This window comes from Pocillopora verrucosa, chromosome 5, assembly GCF_036669915.1.
Source record: "Pocillopora verrucosa isolate sample1 chromosome 5, ASM3666991v2, whole genome shotgun sequence".
NCBI classification, from domain to species: Eukaryota; Metazoa; Cnidaria; class Anthozoa; order Scleractinia; family Pocilloporidae; genus Pocillopora; species Pocillopora verrucosa.
Window position 1 is genome coordinate 25396542 of NC_089316.1, and position 12019 is coordinate 25408560.

Genomic DNA, 12019 nt, shown 5'->3' on the forward strand with positions numbered 1-12019 from the left:
GCTATAAATTGTATTTTTTTTTATATTGTAATGGACATATGTTGTTACAATTTGGATGAAATTCGGTGTCAAATCATTGGGTTCTCGTTTTCTTGTGAGTGGAAAAACCACTCGTATTTGGGGTAGAAATAAAGAAGCTAAAGATTAACAAACAAAGAAAATTTATATATATATATATATATATTTTTTTTTTTTTACTCCTCACGAGCAAAAACTAGCATATAAGTAGCCGTATGACTTTCATGTTATTCTCCTTTCTAATCTCTCGACAATTTATTTGAAATAAAATGAAGAGACTTTTCCCTACTGTCAGTAAGATTATACCCTCTAGCCGATTGTTGGTCAATTCTCATCTCCTGATGGCAAAATAACGTGTTAGAATTGTAGAGAGATCTTACTTGTTAATTGCCTCTGCCAGGAGTGAGCGCTTCCGAGAGATTAATCAGGCCAACCGCTGAAGTAAAAATTTTGATATAGTCCTGACATGTAATACTCTTTGCTTAAATTGACATGGCTTTTCAGTCTGTTCAAAAATACACCTGAAACCCAAGTGTTACATTTAAGAACGTACTAAACAACCTCTGAGATTGTCAAAGCGAAGTCTGAGTCGTAAAACGAATGGAGGGGGCTAAGAGTAGGAGTCCTTAATTCTCAAGCAATATAGTCACCTTAGAAAAATAATCGAATATATTTGACCATCGCCATTTTAGGCTTGAGAAGGAACCGCATCCATACATCAAATTTAGAATCGATTGCCGAAGAGAGGTTCAACATTGAAGGTATTTCCTTAGAAGTGGAGAAAACAACCAGTGGATTAAAAAAAAAAAAAACCACCTCTAAAACTCTTTTCTTAGGAGACTTTCAGACTCTAGAAGTTTTATTCGCTTGGCACTTGTGAAAACTTGTCATTAGGAGGTTGGATTATATGTTTGGGCTTTATGAACGGATTACACTGTCTTGGGACGTAGACAATAACATCTCAAGGCGATTGGTTCCGTTTTTGACAAAGCACTTGTTAACTGAAACAAAATAGGTTGATTATTAAGACCAGAAGTTGACTATGAAGTAAACATCCTGCGGTAACGAATCTTCCTTAGAAGCTCAGGCTGACATCCACGTGTTAAGGGTCTCATGGTAATAAGGTTTAAGATATGGCGATAATAAGTCGAGACTGTGTTCTGTCTGATTGAATTGAGAGTGATAGGAACAAGACTTTCTATGGCGCGCCACACGTAAATAAGCATAACAATAAGCATAACAAAACGGCATGCCGCGGAGATCATTTTATTAACAGCCACGCTTTCACTCAATCAATTGGATATAAAAATGCTATATGTCCAAGTTAATAAACTGAGTTTACAAAAAACATTAAACAAAAAAAGCTGATAACAAATAAATTATTACTCGGATGATTCAGGGAAAAAAAATGAAAACGAAAACAAAGAAAGTGTTTATATCAATATTTCACCTTGGGAACCAGAAATTCAGGGCCCAACTGTTCGAAGGCCGATTAGCGCTAACCCGGGGTTAAGTTTTAACCTGGGTTTCTTTATTCCCCTCTTCAAAGGCCTATTTCACATAGTTTCTTCAATTCCTTTTAGAACATTCAGACATCAAATTGTAGGAAAAAAATTTAAGCTGAATATTCTTTTAAAGCTTTCAGATATGAGGTCAGATTTCACGCTAACCCTGGGTTATCTTAACCTAGCTCTGAGCAACTTGGCCCATACGAGGGAAGTCTGAGGAATTTTGGGGATTACATAGTTATCCGAGGGGGAGCAGAGTGGGATCAGTTGTCGCCAACAGAGGATAAAGGAGGACTATAGAAATTTGGCCGCCTATTAATGGCCAATAAGGAAGGATCGCAATAAAATTATAGAGCCTTATGACGGGATCAGGTATATTTTATCGTTACACAAACGAAAATTTTCTGATCGCTTTCCCGGGAAATGAGTTGGGACCTTCCCTAAGCTTTAAATAAGTGGTGAAAAACACCGTTAGTCTTAAAAGAAGTAATCCAAATTGCTCCAAAATTTAATTACCGAATCGATAATATCACGAGATAACGTGAGTGCTCCAAAAGCATTTTTTTTAGAATGCTGTATGCGTAAAAATAACATTTCTGTCACAACATCCATACCTAAACTATGAGCTCGTTTAAATCTTAAAAGGCCAAATATGTCGCTTAACTTGCCAATATAAAATACATACAGAATTTAAATCGTATAAAGCTGCTCTACTTACTCTAGAAAAGATTATAAAAACCACAGTCCACTTAGTCGAGTACAGAAATTGCAAACTTACTTTGACCTAAATATTACGATATTTCTAAAATATGCTAAAGTGCCCTCACGTTGAATTTAACGTATCAGCGAGAGAATCTGATCTTTTAGGTTTTGCATTCTTCTCAAGATGATTAGCCTTAGGAAATAACTTTAAACTTCCCACGTTCTTCGTCATTCAAACCGTTGAACTACTTAAACGATTCACTTTTATCTTTAATGTGAAACTCTGATAGAACAACTTTAAAGTACGATCGGCTTTCGCGACGCTGTCACTCGAAGGTTTAATGAAACTTCTTTACGAGAAGATTCTTCACTTCACGTTTACTTTTTCTTCACCTTCACTTTCTTCCAGGTTCGGCTGCTCGTTCCCTTTGGAGAAATCTGGGAAAACCTTTTGCAACAGCATTTCATGAAGTCTTCGCTTATGTGAATATCTAGACTCTGTTTGATTAACGTAGTGCAAAGGCCCCAGATTTGTTGAAGATGGCGTTTGTTTAAAATGGCTGTCGTCATCACTAGTAGACAACCAATACAACAGCTGTTGAAGATCCTCATCTTTCCATGACGTACGACTTCTATTTGTCTCATGATTTGCTCTCACAGTCTTAACGAGGTTCTTTTGATTATTTTTCATTGCACCACCGATATCACTTTTCTTACCCCGAGTAACTTCTTCCTCGTTGGCCACCCCACTGGCATCGTATTTACCATCAAAATCGACCTCGCTTTGGTGTGCAGAGACAGAGACACTCGAGATTCCGTGGGTAACAACAGGGCGATGTCCTGAGTAAGAGCTATCCTCGCCACTGCTTTCCCATCCGGACGTACCAGACTGATGGCTACTACTTGGCTCAGATCCACTGAAAGCTTCTCCTGAGGACCAATCATTTTCTGTCGTCTGAGGGAAAACATATTTGGTAGATGTTGAAAAGAAATCCTCGCCGTCTTGTTTAATGGCTTGTTCATTCGCCATTGCTTTATCATTTTGGCTAAACGAATTTGTTCCACTATAAAAAGCACTTCCGGAATAAGTAGCTTCCTTGTCACCAGAAAAGGTTATTACCTTGTCAACATCCCTTTCTATGCCATATTCGGCTTCTCCTCCAAATTCACGACGTCCTCCGTTTTCAACAATGTTCCCATTACTGGAGCCACTTAAAATAATGGGCGTGTTCCAATTGCTCCCAAATGAACTTGCTTTATTAGAACTTTTGATTCCGTCTGCCCGTTGCAGTTCGCTGTCAGCTATAACTTTCTCCGGATCATCTCCTGAGCTTTCACCATACGCATCAAACTCCGGTCTATCAAAGTCACCGCTATTCGGAATGGATTCCTCTAAGCCACTCGAGGAGCCAAAAGAAGATCCATCTGCCTCTAGTCCATTTGCACCGAAACCTGAGATTGAATCTATCCACATTTTGCTACCCGTACCTGACGTTAAAAAAGCACCGCCGTTTCTCGTATTTGCGGTGTACTTTACACTACTCTTATTCGAGTGTCCTTTATTTGATATTGCGTTATTTGCAACCTTCCCACTGCCTCTCACTCTGTCACCGTCTTGTCCGCTTCCTTCAATACTACTGTGCTTTGGGTATGCTTTAAATATTGTTAATGAATTTCGTATCGGTTTTCCTTTATCCGGGATTTTTCCAGTACAGTTGGTGGTCACATTTGGAAGGCGCATTGCTGAAAAGCCTTGAAGATCTTCGTCAGATTGAGGAGCGATATGGGTAGGTGGCACATTCAATGAATAGTTATGTTCATTTTCATTTATACTTGCAGATTCATGAGCACTACTTGAATTACATATATTGTTACTCAAATTTAGTTTGATATCCTGTTCTTCTCCATAGCTTCCTAAGGGAATTTTTTCTTTGAACGCAGCTTTTTGAATTAAAATCCTAGAATCATTTGATTTTCCGCTTTCTGAGAAACTTGTGGCCCCATGAGCAGATGTGTTCTCGTCCAAGTGATTAACATTCAACGTATTCCATTCGCGGGAATGTAATGTACCCTTCAAGTGACCGTCCCTTGAGTTACCTTCGGCATTTTGTTTAGCAAAGTTTCTGAGTTTCCCATCTTTTTTCAGCTTATGACGTAAAATAGGCGTCCTTGCATGGTGTTGATGTTTCTCATGATACTTTGCCTTAGGCTGAGTGAAAATCCTCATTATTTTAACTCGGTTAAATTTTTTTCCTCTCCATCTCTTTAATTTTTTTGACTTAGTCCTTTGAATGTGGCGATTTTTTTCACTTCCATGCGAATATTTATCAGAAGCATCACTATGGAGCCTCAATCTCGCACGAAGCTTCTCCTTTCGATGATTAACTATGAGATGCTTCAGTTCTTCTGTCATTGAGATATCTATTCTTGGCCTTTTGTGGTTATGTCTGTTTGACTTGAATGACAATTTTTGATGCTTTCGTTTCCCCCAAGTGTGAGAAAACGTAATGTGAGGCTTGTGCTTCTTCAGTGCGCCAAATCCATACTGAAATACGTTTATCCAGTGTTGTTTCTTTTTGTGGTGGAATCTTGTCTTTTGATGCTTTCGGTGGGCCTTGACAACTTTTTTGCTAATCTTCTGGATTGTTTTAACCTTCCTCGATTTCTTAAGTTTGTGGGCGCTCAAGCGATTTTCATGTGGTTTCGATATATTTTTCTTCGTCTTTTTTCGTGCCTTATCCTTTCGCCTTTGCTTTAGTCGTTCAGTTTTGCTCTCTTTCGGCTTAACTATGTGTTCGGACTTTCCTTCACCCTTTTTATGCAGTTTTGTTTGATTGTTATCAAGGTTCGCTTTAAGTTTATTTTCCTTCCCCTTTCTTTCCATAGACATCAAGTTTTTCGCCTTTGCTTTCTGGGCCGTGCCTTCACTGCCTGCAGGATGTATACCCGATTCAGACTTTGATTCCACATTGATCCTCGCTCCTTCCTTTGTTAGTTTTCCCGAGAGAGGATGCGCAAAGGGAAAAATACATCTGCACGATCTGAAGTTACAACTAGTGGAGCAATGGGATCCCCTGGGGCAACAATGCCAACTATCTGGGCAACGCGCTGCATCAGGCGCCATACAACATCCGTAACCAGTCAAGGAGAGCAGGTCCTCGCAACACGTGGTCCGTGCCGGGCATCTGGTCACCATATCCGGGCAAAACGAAGTATCATCATGCAGATAAGCACTTGCTAGCCCTGAAATGAAACTCTTGTTGTCAGCCAAGAATAACTAAACGAGATGATAACTGAAGTCCTAATTAGTTTTCAACGCGGTCAGAATACTTTCCCTAGAAATACAACATCCCTCCGAACAATACACGTCTCTAAATTCTTACCTTCTCTCGTCGACAGTTCTGGGGCTTTGGGAGGAGAGAGTTGGCCTAGGATACAATTTTGAGAATAACTATCTCGTAAACTAAACACTGCATGCCTTAAAAAAGAAAAGGGAATTTCAAGAAACTGCTCATTCTTACAAACCTCGGGGTTTCGCTCTAGATAAAAGGCTGCGAAAAGCAGCACCAACTCTGACTCCAAGGATGTGACTTCCTTTGGGATTAAAGTGCTTCAAGCAAAAAATTAAGATAGAAAATAAATGTCATTTTGATGACAGTTTTATCCATAAGAGGGTCTAAAAGGCGGAGAAATTAACTCTGCCAAAGAACCACGTCAAAATAAACCATTATCTTGCCTTTATCCGTTTATAGTTAAAGAAATAATAATTGTATTTTCAATACTTGGATGAAAAAAAAAACTGAGAGATATGAGTTTTTCATGCCCTTTTAAATCAAGATTGGTCGATATTAATAGTCGCAATCAATTTACTTTTGATTTCAGTTCGTATAAATATAACTTTTTTATTGATTTTGTGATTCACAAAATTGATAATAACTATCTAAATCTCGTAAACTCAACACTGCATGCCTTACAAAAAAGGAAAGGGAATTTCAAGAAACCGCAGCCCGCTTAATAGCAGTCCTTTGAAATTTTATTACTGACTAGTTGAAACAAAAAAGAGTACTTTGGCGGGTGATCATGAAAAATTCATTACCACGTCCCGAGGTTGTTTCATGATACTGCAAGTATCATAAGGTGGCTCTCCACACACTTTGATGACAGCAGCATGAAGATCTATAATATCCACTCTCGGGCCCTCTTCCATGATTCTACAAACACAGAAAGAGTCAAGTCATATGATTTAAACTATGCAATGAGACTATTGCTACTTCTCTTGAATGAGGTTTTTGTTTCTAACTTCCAGTATTCATGAAATTAGAAGATCCTCGCAGCTAAGAACACTACTGAAACTAGTAGTTGTAAGTAGGACCTGAAAAAATTTCAGGCCCGTACGGGATTTGAACCCATGACCTCTGCGATACTGGTGCAGCGCTCTACCAATTGGGCTAACAAGCCAACTGGGAGCTGGTCAATGAATTGGTTACAAATAAACATCCGAGTGAATGAAGATTTAGATATATGAAAATTCACATATTTGCACTGCGGTGGAAAGATGAAATTAGAAGATCCTCGCAGCTAAATCTTCTATCTAAATCTTCATTCACTCGGATGTTTATTTGTACCCAATTCATTGACCAGCTCCCAGTTGGCTTGTTAGCTCAATTGGTAGAGCGCTGCACCGGTATCGCAGAGGTCATGGGTTCAAATCCCGTACGGGCCTGAAATTTTTTCAGGTCCTACTTACAACTACTAGTTTCAGTAGTGTTCTTAGCTGCAAGGATCTTCTGATTTCATCTTTCCACCGCAGTGCAAATATGTGAATTTTCATATATCTAAATCTTCATTCACTCGGATGTTTATTTGTACCCAATTCATTGACCAGCTCCCAGTTGGCTTGTTAGCTCAATTGGTAGAGCGCTGCACCGGTATCGCAGAGGTCATGGGTTCAAATCCCGTACGGGCCTGAAATTTTTTCAGGTCCTACTTACAACTACTAGTTTCAGTAGTGTTCTTAGCTGCGAGGATCTTCTAATTTCATCTTTCCACCGCAGTGCAAATATGTGAATTTTCATATATCTAAATCTTCATTCTTCCGGTATTCATTTGTACTCCTACTTGGAGTCAACCATTGTGAGAGTAAAGTGTGTTGTAAAATGACCTTGCCAGGTCTCTAATTATGAAACACCGCTTTTTTTTTCATATAATTTAATTACCAACAGAAGGTTCATTCAGAGATCAAAACTATGTAAATGTCTGTCAGACTAACTGGCTGATAGAACGTTTTTATGACATTTTACAATTTTATACAGTAACTGATAATTCAAATTGTAATTCAACAGTGTTTCAATTAAATATATTGAAGTTCAAGTGAGGCCAAGAAATAAGAATAACAAACAAACTGCGCTTAGAAACTAAGCGCTGGGAGCGCGCATCATTCATTTTGGCTTTTTGTCGAACGGGGACAAACCAATACGTGCGAAGTAATAGCGATAATCTGTACATCTGTCCTCGTTAAACGAAGGCATATCAAAGATTAAAAATGTACCTTACAGCCTCTTTGTTGTACGCAATGACTCTTTTGTTCCTCCGTCCAGCGATTGGAACAGGCGTTGTGAGAGCAAAGGCTACCTGAGCTCCTCTTTGAATGATAATATTTTTAATTTTCCTGAGGTTTTGGCCATACTCTTCTAGTGGGACGAATTCCTAAAGAAAAGTAAAATTTGGCTGGAGTGAGCAATGTTGTTTAGTCTCAATCTCTCATATCAACAAACCTCCAATAAATTGTCGGAACTCAACTTCATCAAAGAAAAAAAATATTTGTAATATAAAACGAAAACTGCACAGAAAGAGCTGAATAAAATAATACCTACATACCTCTGGAAACAACTTGCTATAATCGATGTCGTGCATTCCAAAATTGAAAACAACTGCATCGTAATGGGTTGGTTCCAGCGACGTGGTACTAAGCATCATGGACAGGCACTGTAAGCCGTATCTGGAGTCAACAGCCCCAGACCCCTTAGCAAACGGCGCGTGCTGAACTTGACATAAACCTTTGAGTTGACCTTTTACCGTTGTGAGATATCTAAAATGAGAGAAATCCAGAGGGTACTATAAAAATTACAATAAATAAATTGAAAGAGGGGCATGTAAGGACACTATATAAAGATGCTACTGGACTATCTGCATCAAGTTTTCATTTTAAATTCATAATGAACGTATGACTGCAATAGACTTCTATTAGCCTTAAAAAAAAAATGATTGAATAAAGTTTGTTCAAGCCCCACTATCGCCTCCAATTGGTGAGTAATTGGAAGCGATAGTTGTCATGAAATTATCAAACTTTTGTGAGCTGTTGAATATATCATACTTCATATCTACCCGAGAGAAATTGAGTCCCCAATGATGAGACAGTTCCTGAACAATGGATTGACACCCAAAGGTGGGCCGGGGCTACATACCCTCAATGCATCACGCACTTCCATACTTACGGATGGCCTGATGAGTTGAAAAAACAACAACAACAATTAAGATACATAAAGATCTTCACAACTTCTGATAGAGGACCAGTGGGTGAACGGGGAAAGCAAACTGTATTTTAGGGTGGGGAGCTACAAGCTACATAGGTTGCTCGTCAAGAGGCTTAATAACATTTTTATCGCACATGGGATTAAACTTGCACACTCTACCAAAAAGCGTTATTTTCTTCTAATCTCTAATCGAAAACTTGAGAGATTATAACTCGTTTGTTCAGTCAGAAGTAAAAAATGATAGTACTCCTCAGTGGAGGGCAACCAATGGCTTCCAATCGTTAAAATTTGTCGGTCACTGAGAAAAAAATCTCAGTATGTATGAAATAGGATATCATACCGTGGAAATGCGATGCAGCAAAAAAAAACTCACTTGTTCGCTGCGCTCACTCGTTTTTTTTTTTTTTTTTTTTGCTTTGTTTTGTTTTGTATTGTTTTGTTTTGTTTTTTCTGTTGCATCATAGCTCAAGAGTGAAAATCACTTTCCATGTAATAATCTCTATATATCCTACTTCTTAGAGCGTGGATCGGGGAGCTAGATCAAAGTCATCAAATAAGTCTCTATCTCTCTTAGTAAATGAATGACAATAACAATTTAAATTTTCTTGCTTATGTCTATACCACACAAGAAAAATCCAGTTTTCTTTTTTGTGTGCGTGTAAGGGTTTGATGTGGTATTTATTGCACTTGACCGTCTTAAAGGACTACTTCTTTTTCATTATGAAAGCAAAACTTACCCAAAGCGCTCAAGTGGTTATAGAAAGGGAATATAATAATAGTGACAATAGTGCCAAGTAGTCGTGTAGGTGAGCCGGAAAGGACTGTTCTCGGTGCCTGTTGATCTTTTTGGATGAATGAATTAGGGAACAATTTTACTTACTTAGAATCCTTATAAGAATTGATTCGAGGAGCCACTGATTGTGTCTGGGTTGTTGAGAGCGATATCCTTGGCTGGGGTACTACTTTAGGTGCCCCAATCGGATTGGTAACTAAGGGGGGTACCCGATATGGGCCTAATTGTTGTGCTTGAAGAGGAGGCTGGGTAGGTACTTGCTGAGGTAACTGTGGTGCGACTACTTGGGAAGGTGCTTGAGTTACTGTTTGGGGCCAAGAATTGTAATCAGGGGGCCATGTTGGGGTATCCTCCACAGGAAATCCATCCCAGTCATAATCTGAGCCGTCATAAATGTCTTGTCGCTGTAACAAGATTTAAACTTGGATCTCAAAAAATCGGTATTGGGAAGAGATATGACAAAGAGCTATATGAAGATTTTCCTCCATCTACCACTCTTTTTTCCTTTTGTTTTTCTTTGTTTGCTTGTTTGTTTTTGATTGGTTTGTTTGCTTTGTTTTGTGTTTAGTGTCCTTTGTATTTACTTATCCTAACCTGGCCAAATTACAGTTCCAAGAATACAACATTTCCAAACGATGAACGCGGAAATTCTGATCGAAGCCGAGCGATTGAAACTAAACTTGTACAGAGCCTCTCTAAACAGGATTATCAACGAGTATCAAGAAATTTTCAAGGCAAACCTGACTGAATATTCCATGTGATTTTTCAAAGACGGAAAAGCATTCCACCCGGATACTTTAGCCAGGTTTAAACTACAGAAATCATAGTATGCTTCGGTAGTTATGAGAGTCAGAGTTACCTTGGCGACCCCAGAAACGCTGTTAAAATTATGTTAAAACGTGAGTCCTTTACAATCAATCTGAGCGAAACTCCTTGATAAGTTGATGCAATGGTTTTTCCGGTTCAATATCAGTGTATGAGCGACTGCGCACCTACCCCTCCCATGACTCAATATTGACTCTAACGCATTATTAGTTGACTGGTGCTAGTTTAGATGAGGGTTAGGTGTGCAGTTTCTTAACACTGCTTGACAGTAAGCCGTTTTCCTTGCCACCCCTGTACAAAATTCGCGGCAAGGACCACTCGACCAATCAAAGGAAATCGCAGGTACTACCTGCTTTCTGCTTGAGCGGGTAAATATAAATTAATTTCATAACGATTGCTGAGTTTCAATCGTTATACGAAGCTTTTTTCGCCGTGGTCTTTTGAACCTACCTGGATTGAGTACCACATAACTTTAGAATTGAGGTCAGATTTCAATCCATGAAAATAACAACAATAACAACCTTAGCTTGGGAGGTCTAATTTTTAATCATTGCCCTTCAACTTTTTGTCACGCAAATGATATCCAAGCTACCTCCCTGTTCTCAGAGAATTGGGGAAAGGAACAGGAACGATCAGGTTATGGCCTAATTACAACATTTTTCCAGAAAAAAAAGACCGGTCATGTAAGAACCTGAAAAGCGAGGAATAGACTATGGGCATCCTTTGATATTTACCTGACGTCTTGAACTTACATAAATTTTGCAGCATTCTTCTCATAGACTGGGAACAAATCACAAAGAAAAAAACAATAGTACTAATGTTTCCCCTATAAAAAGCACGTGAAGAGATTTGCTTGCTTCGTTAAACTTTTTCGACGATTCCGTACAAAACTAAAGAAATATTTGCAACTAAGGTAAAATCGCCCGATAATAGATTCAAAATACGCTAGCAACGATAAACAACGAAGTTAGTAAGTTTCATCTTCTCTTTTTTTCTTTTCTGTTAACCAAACACCCTCATCCTCCACCCCTGCAAAACATACATCGAGCCTGGCTAATGTAAAAACAAAAGCCTCATCAATCCAGTTCTCTGCTTTTGCAAAAATATTCAAGCTACCCGCCAAGAGTTCGCTGACTCGTGGAATTAGTCTCTCTCAGAAAATAATTTATTCTCTTTCCAAGGTTATAAGTTCTAGCACGAAAGCACACATTTCCGTTTTGTGTTTTGTGTTTTGGTTTCTGTTTTGACAAATACAGACAGGCCCACTCCAAACGCTATTCCTAAAACAATAAACTACTCTCGAAAACCATTGCATTTTGGTACAATTACAAAATAAAGCTGAACACCTCACATCGCCCAATTCTTACCCGCCTTGTTTTGCTCCACTTGTTTGACCTTATGTAGGAAAATGCCATCGAATTCACCTTTGGATTCCACGAACTATTCCTCCGAAGATACCGGGAGTATAATGCATTCCTCCCAGAATTTCGTGCAGGAAAATAGTTTCGCCACTGGCCTCTGTATGCCGTCCTATCTTGTGTAAAAGTGCATGTGGATGAAAACCATAACAAACCAACCAGGCGTAAAACAGAAGACCCGCCGAGCATTTCTAGTCATTTTCCGAGCGAATATCTCCTGCT

The 12019-nt window shown here is 38.9% G+C and overlaps 1 protein-coding gene across 1 annotated transcript; it reads right to left on the minus strand.

Moving 5' to 3' along the window:
- Positions 1-1294: 1294 nt before the first annotated feature.
- LOC131772697 (uncharacterized) lies at positions 1295-12019 on the minus strand. The gene is made up of 9 exons (XM_059088659.2): positions 11747-12019; positions 9642-9958; positions 8613-8729; positions 8106-8316; positions 7777-7934; positions 6325-6439; positions 5754-5838; positions 5612-5656; positions 1295-5471 (listed from the first exon to the last, which is right to left on the minus strand). Exons 1-9 carry the CDS (start codon positions 11984-11986, stop codon positions 2596-2598), a joined length of 4164 nt encoding a protein of 1387 aa, XP_058944642.2. The 5' UTR covers positions 11987-12019; the 3' UTR covers positions 1295-2595.